The following is a 7093-nucleotide window of genomic DNA, read 5'->3' on the forward strand; positions in this document are numbered from 1 at the left end:
GGTAAAGAAAAAGGTTAGTTTAAATCATGTGACCCAAGAGCTCTGACATCACTCGGGCAGGAAGACTTCTCAAGTATTCTAATGTCCAGATCTGGAAATTATTTCCATTTCTAGCACCTATTCTCTGTTCTTAGTGCATTCTGGCTCTGAAGCATTTGATTGTAATGCTTTCATGCTGTCGTTCATTGTGTCAGCAAACATGTTTTAACTGCCCTGTGGTAGATGCTGTAGGAAAAATAATGTTTAAAATATTAAGGGTACAACAGATTTATATGAGGTTAAGTTGTGAGGATTTTCCTGTATTTATTAGAAGAAAAAAAGTCATTTAAACTGTATGCTCTCTGTTTTGGTCATTTGAAACCAATAGATTATCCCTTAATATGTGAAACTTAAAAATAAACTAGCCAGTTAACCAGCAAAATGAGTTTATTTGGGGAATAGAAGAATTACAATTCCTGACATGCAAACCACAGCAACCATAGGCAAGTCCAGAGAACTAAGGAGAGGAGAGGCCTTTTGTAGGGGAAAGAAGGGTGTTGGCAAGGGCTGCTGGGAACTGAAGTCTTTTGGAAGAAAACAAGAGTTTGGGGTTGTTGTGACAACTTCTCATTGGCTGAGTTGCTGCAGTTGTCATTGGCTGGATTGTTCCTGGGCAAGGAGAAAACTTGCTACCTGCTGCGGGTAGTAAAGTAAACCTCTTCCTACTGGGACATTTGAGCTGTGCTGCTTCTTGGTGGGCTCTGCAAACAAGGGCAAGTCGTAGAGTGTGACAGCTCCCCCTTCAGGGTTTCCTGACTACACTTGAAATCAGGTTTCCTTTAAGGATTTTCACAAGTAAAACCAAATGTTAACTCTTAAATTATTTCTCTACTTTTATTCTTTTTTATTGTATAGTATTTTATTGTTTTAAAAAACTTGATTTTCATAAACTATGTTTTCACACTAGAGATTCCCACAGTGGGAAAAATAATGCTTTATTACTTACAGTGTTATATTTGTGGACAGAGATTTTAGGACAGGTAAAATAAATACATAAGGATACATTTAGGGTAAGTACAATAAATATTTTAGGAGGATTAAGTCCCCAGTAGAATCTGTAATTTTTTTGAGACATCTCTAAGGGGGCCTCTTCCCTACACGGGATTTCTCTACACTTCAGAAGCTCTTCAGGCTCTTCTTCCCAGGAATTAGAAGTGAGTAATGTTTGGGCCCCCGGGTGGCTCAGTCAGTTAAGCATCTGACTTCAGCTCAGGTAATGATCTCACAGTTCATGAGTTTGAGTACCATATTGGGTGAACATGAGCCCCACCTCAGGTGAGTCCCCTTTCTCTCCTTGTCTCTCCCTCCCACTCTCTCTCTCTTTGCCTTTCCTCACTTGTACCCTCTGCCTCTCAAAAATAAAAAAAGAAAGAAATTAGTAATGTGAAATAACAGTATGTCCTATTTTTTAATTTTTATTTAAAAAAATTTTTTTAGGTTTCTTTATTTTTGAGAAACAGAGACAGAGCTCAAGCAAGGAGAGGGAAGGTCAGAGAGAGGGAGACACAGAATCTGAAGCAGGCTCCAGGCTCTGAGCTGTTATCACAGAACCCAATGTGGGGCTGGAACCCAGGAATTGTGAGAAAGTGACCTGAGCCTAAGTCAGATGCTTAACTGACTGAGCCACCCAGGTGCCCCAGTATATCCTGATTTTTTTAAAGTTTCCATAGAATATGTAACCATCAGTTACTGGTATTGAATGAACAGAGAGGCAAGTTTTCAAAAATTGAACACTAATTTTGGGGAAGTCTTTACTTAAGAAGTAACAGTCTTTGGGGTGCCTGGGTTGCTCAGTTGGTAAACATCTGACTCTTGATTTTGGTTCACGTCATGATCTCACAGTTTGTGAGATCAAGCCCTGCATTGGGCTCTGCAATGACAGCATGGAGCTTGCTTAGGATTGTCTCTCTCCTCCCTGTCCTCCCAACCCCTCAAAATAAATAAAAAAAAAAAAACTTTTAAAGAAAGTAACAATCTTTCCCTTTCTCCATCATTCCCAGGACAAATACAGAAATTTGATCAGGTATTGATAGAACAAAGCGGAATTCCCTTTAGGGTAAACTAAAAGGGAAAAGCTCGTATATAATGCTTAGTTATACAATGGAACTCAGTCTCCAGATTTCTTGGATACAATTCCTCTCACACTTTTTCCTCAAAGACTAAGTTCTAAAAATAACCAGGTGTTGAGAAGAGATTTGTCTCACCAGTGGGCTTAACTGTTATTTCCTCCTTATTGTGAGTTAAATGGCTTAACAGAGCAGAGGAAAAGAGGTGTACAGTCCATTCTCAAGGTATTAGGTCAAAGAGGTCAGAGCTTCCACATCATGGCAACAGATTTGCAGATGCCCATAGGATAAAAGCTGAAATAACAAAGCCCAGCAAAGGTTAAAGCCAAGAATGCCAAAACACCTGCCTTGGCAGCCTTCTGCCAAGCATCCCCTCGAACATAGTCAGTAACCACTTGTCCAAGGCCCCAGTAACTATGAAAAGTGAGGGCTGCAGCCAGGGAGTAGTCCGTCACAGAGCCATGGTCCAAATCAGCAGCTGGAACTAAGGCCAGGAGCAAAACACTGCCAACCCTCTCACCAGTCAAGCTGAGAGATGAAGCCTAGGAACCACAATGGTGGTTGGGTCACAGATGAATGTGCTGTGTTTTCCACCATCCTGAGGCAGGTCGGACCTGGAGAAATGCTAACACGTGAGCACGAGCATGTCTGACCACTGGCATCTGTAGAAACAGAGCTCTGCCTCTTTGGGCACTACACAAGACAGCCTCCGGAGACTCGTCCCTCTCTCTACTGAAGCTACTTTTATTCTTCCATGCTAAATTACAGAGTCCCCAGAGTCACAGTCTCAGAACTTAAAAAAAATCAAAAACAAAACTCTAGACATGAACAAACTTGAATTCAAATTGAAATGATAATCCAGAGTGTTGACATTGGACCTCTTAAAGATGCTGAAGATGAAAGCCAGGTCTTTTTGTAGCTGGTACAGGGTCAGAGTATGAGGAAATCTGGACTAGTTCTTATAAAGTGGTAACCTCACTGGTTCAGCAGAAGAAAAAACCAATTTACGTATTTGACAAAGTTGCCCCATTCTCTTTTTAATTTTTTTTTTTTCCAACGTTTATTTATTTTTGGGACAGAGAGAGAGCATGAACGGGGGAGGGGCAGAGAGAGAGGGAGACACAGAATCAGAAACAGGCTCCAGGCTCTGAGCCATCAGCCCAGAGCCCGACGCGGGGCTCGAACTCACAGACCGCGAGATCGTGACCTGGCTGAAGTCGGACGCTTAACCGACTGCGCCACCCAGGCGCCCCAAGTTGCCCCATTCTCAAAAGCGTTGGCATTGCTGAGTATTTCTTTCTCAAAATGATACTTCTTGCTAATTTGACCGTATTTCCTCATCAGTAGATCTATTCAGGAAAAGAGAGCCAACTTCTGTGACTCTGTAGGAAGTGTGAAGATGATGGGGGGGAGGGGCACTGAAACTAATGCTTTTACCAGTCCCAGCCCCTGCCATTCTCAGCCCAACCCAGGGGCCAAGATGAGAGTTTCTCAGGGTGGAGGGACAGGAGGATCAGAGGTACTTAATGCAGCAAAAAGTAGAGAGGTGTTTCTGGTATTCCTGAGGCACAGCTCTTTTAATGGATTATCTATTACCTTCTCTCTCTTCACACAAACCTTTTCAACACAGCTGCACACAAGAAGCAAAACAAACCAATTTCCCTGATTCCATTTTTCTTAACCTCTTAGCCCATCTGTGGGTATGCTTATGAACTCTGGAAGAGTGAGAAGGAGGGAAAGAGGCCTGCAGGATCTGTCAACTTTCAAAGCAGTCCCCTGATGATAGAGAATTGGCTTTGAGTAGCATAGACCTAAATATGTGCACGTGCAGACATTAAAGCATAAAGTTAAAAATCATCTGTCTCTTCTGTGTTTTCAGTGTAATACTGGTTCTTACAAGAAAAGAAGCTTAGAACAAAATGTCAGGAAGCCTCTATGTGTGTTTTATCTTGAACAATTGAAAGATATCTGTGCAAACCATTTTAAAATAAGGCTTAACAGGACATAATGCTTTGCTCTGAGTTTTTTAATTACCTTAAAATTTCACTGTCAAGAACATAGGGGTAAATGCCTTCTTTCACTTAAACTGAATCTGGAAAGGGTGTCTTATTAACAGTTTTTAAAAAAATTTTTTAATGTTTATTTATTTTTGAGAGAGAGAGAGAGAGAGAGAGAGAGAGAGAGAGAGAGAGAGAATCTGAAGCAGGCTCCAAGCTATCAGCACAGAACCCCACTGCGGGGCTAAAACCCATGAACAGGAAGATCAGACCTGAGCCGAAGTCAGATGCTTAATGGACTGAGCCACCCAGGGGCTCCATCTTATTAACAGTTTCTAAGAGAAAATAATGTGTTGAAGAATGGCCACTTAGATCCTAAGACCAACATTTTTATGAAATGTGCTAGCCCTTCTAACACTGTAAATATACTTTTTGATTCTAAGAAGAATACTTCTTCATAATGACTTTAATCTTATAATTAAAAATTCCTTAAAAAGTTGTGGTAGAGAATATCAGAAGAAACTAAGTAGTTTTTAATAAATATTACCTTGTTTTCATGTACCACTTTCTGCTGTTAACTCTCCCTTCTCCAATTGAAGATTATTTTAGCAAAAAAGTTGTGAATACCCATTATGTACATTGTTCAAGGGTGAGGAAGCTACAGTTGGAATAAAACAAAACGCCTCCTTTTGTAAAGCTCATTGTCGATGAGGATGCCAACCAAAATTCTCCAGGTTGGATTACATGGGTAAAGCAGTGACATAGATGGGTTCTATTTTCTGACTTTGTTCCATCAGTATCCAAGAAACTCCATAAAATCTGATTGCCAATTACTGGTATTGCTGCTGCTAATAGCTCTGTTTCTCCTGGGTTTTATTTCCTGTGAGAATTGATAAAATATACAGGGAGAAAAGTAGAAAACCAGAAGGGAGCACTCCACTTAATTTAGAAACAATCTTTAAATGGGCAATAAAGAGAAGGTTTCATTAAGAGGAAGTTTTCAGGAGGTATTCGATGGTGGGGAAGGAACTGGAGGCCACAGGACAGAGCATAAGCAAAGGAGAATTTTACAGCCAGAGGGTGCGTGATGGAGGAAATAAAAATCCGGAAGGGAAACAGCCATCCAAAGCTGCAGCAAAGAAGAAAGCTCGAAAGAAAAGGAGAAGCAGGTGGAAAGCATTGAAGGACCTCAAACATTAGAAAACAACATTTTTAGTTGAAGCCATAAATAAGAGAAAGGAGAAACAATAGCCTCTAATGTTCTTTTGTCAGACCTGATGAGGTGCTTTCCATTCAAAAATAGCTATTATTCCTCAGTTGTTTACTAAGAGCAGCCATTGTTCTAAATTTAGAACTCTGAAGAGTCCTCTTGTGTAACCTCACAACAGTCCTACTAGGTCGGTACAATCACTGTGCCTTACAGCTCCATGTGGCAGGGCCAGGCTCCCTGCCTAGCCATTTGGGGCATAGTCCCTGCACACACTCATCCCCCACAGAGATATCAGGCACAGAGATATCAGGCTGCTGCTGAGACCACTGATGGCCACCAACACCATCATGTCCTTTTTTCCTGGGCACATGTCAAAACTACATTTCCCAGGCTCTTGCAGCATGGGCTGATTCTGAATGTGAGTGGCTGTGATGTGTCTGACTTCCCTAACAGGTCTAGAGCCATTCATGCTCTCTCTGTTCCTTCACCACGAATAAGATGCAGAGACCCCAGTGGAGAACTCTGAGGTCCTAGAAGATGGCGGGACCACTCCCTCGAGGTTCACATGGTAGGCTCATGAGTGGTACAAGAACTCAGAAGGAATGAGATTAATGGACTATGATCATTGCCTACTCTTCTGTTTTCCTGCCTGAAGATCTTTGAAACTTCCTTCTACCTTTGCCTCTGCCATCGGGGTAGGGGGAAAGCTCAGGGGCGCAGAACCAAGGTTTTTTGGAAAGACTGACATCTTGTAAGCCTATATGCATAAATCTCTGGACAGGTAGGACTGAAAGGTTCTCTGAAGGTGAATAGAAATTATTTCATCTAAAACAAGGGCAAATTTGGACTCTGTTTTTGGACTTGGAGGCTTGGCTCTTAGTCAAATATTGCAGTTATTTAGGTTGACATATCCCCCATCTATTAAAAAAAAAAAAAGGCAAGCTTCCTGCAGAAGCAATGAACCAACTGGTATTCAGAGTGCCTTTCTGACATCACAGGTTACTTGGCTCTGTTTTAAAAGTCGAGTGCAGGGGCACCTGGGTGGCTCAGTCGGTTAAGCGTCCGACTTCGGCTCAGGTCATGATCTCGCGGTCTGTGAGTTCGAGCCCCGCGTCGGGCTCTGTGCTGACAGCTCAGAGCCTGGAGCCTGTTTCGGATTCTGTGTCTCCCTCTCCTTCTGACCTTCCCCCGTTCATGCTCTGTCTCTCTCTGTCTCAAAAATGAATAAATGTTAAAAAAAATTAAAAAATAAAAGTTGAGTGCATATCTGTTAGAGAAAAGTGTGGTTTATTTCAATATCTTCTATGAGCAGCTGTCAATATTGCAAAATCACAGAACTTTGGGACTGAAAGAGATTTTAAAGAAACTGAATTTTCCTCATTTGTGAAATGAGCATGTTGGACTAGAACATCTTTAAGTATCCTTCCAACTGTAAAAGTCCATGATTCTGTATATATGTTATATGTGTATGTACATACCCATATACACAAAAAAGAAGTCAGGACGCTTGGGTGGCTCAGTTGGTTGAGCGTCTGACTTTGGCTCAGGTCATGATCTCACCGTTCATGAGTTCAGACCCCACGTGGGGTTCTGTGCTGACAGCTTGGAGCCTGGAGCCTGCTTCGGATTATGTTTCCCTCTCTCTCTGCACCTCCCTGCTCACGCTCTCTATCTCTTGAAAATAAATAAACTTAAAAAAAATTTTTTTTAATTAAAAAAAAGAAGCCATAGAATTTTTTTAGCAAACATTCCAAAATGTATATGTGACTCATTTCTTTTCA

The 7093-nt window shown here is 41.5% G+C and overlaps 1 protein-coding gene across 1 annotated transcript; it reads right to left on the bottom strand.

The window, feature by feature from the left end:
* Positions 1-2158: 2158 nt before the first annotated feature.
* LOC121042025 (succinate dehydrogenase [ubiquinone] cytochrome b small subunit, mitochondrial-like) lies at positions 2159-4804 on the bottom strand. Its single transcript, XM_040493333.1, is given in 2 exon segments — positions 2159-2862; positions 4741-4804. Coding segments are annotated over 2 exon segments (579 nt in total). The 3' UTR covers positions 2159-2347.
* Between the last annotated feature and the right edge of the window lie 2289 nt (positions 4805-7093).

This window comes from Herpailurus yagouaroundi, unplaced genomic scaffold (genome assembly GCF_014898765.1).
Source record: "Herpailurus yagouaroundi ecotype Mexico unplaced genomic scaffold, PumYag 29, whole genome shotgun sequence".
In the NCBI taxonomy this organism is placed as follows: domain Eukaryota; kingdom Metazoa; phylum Chordata; class Mammalia; order Carnivora; family Felidae; genus Herpailurus; species Herpailurus yagouaroundi.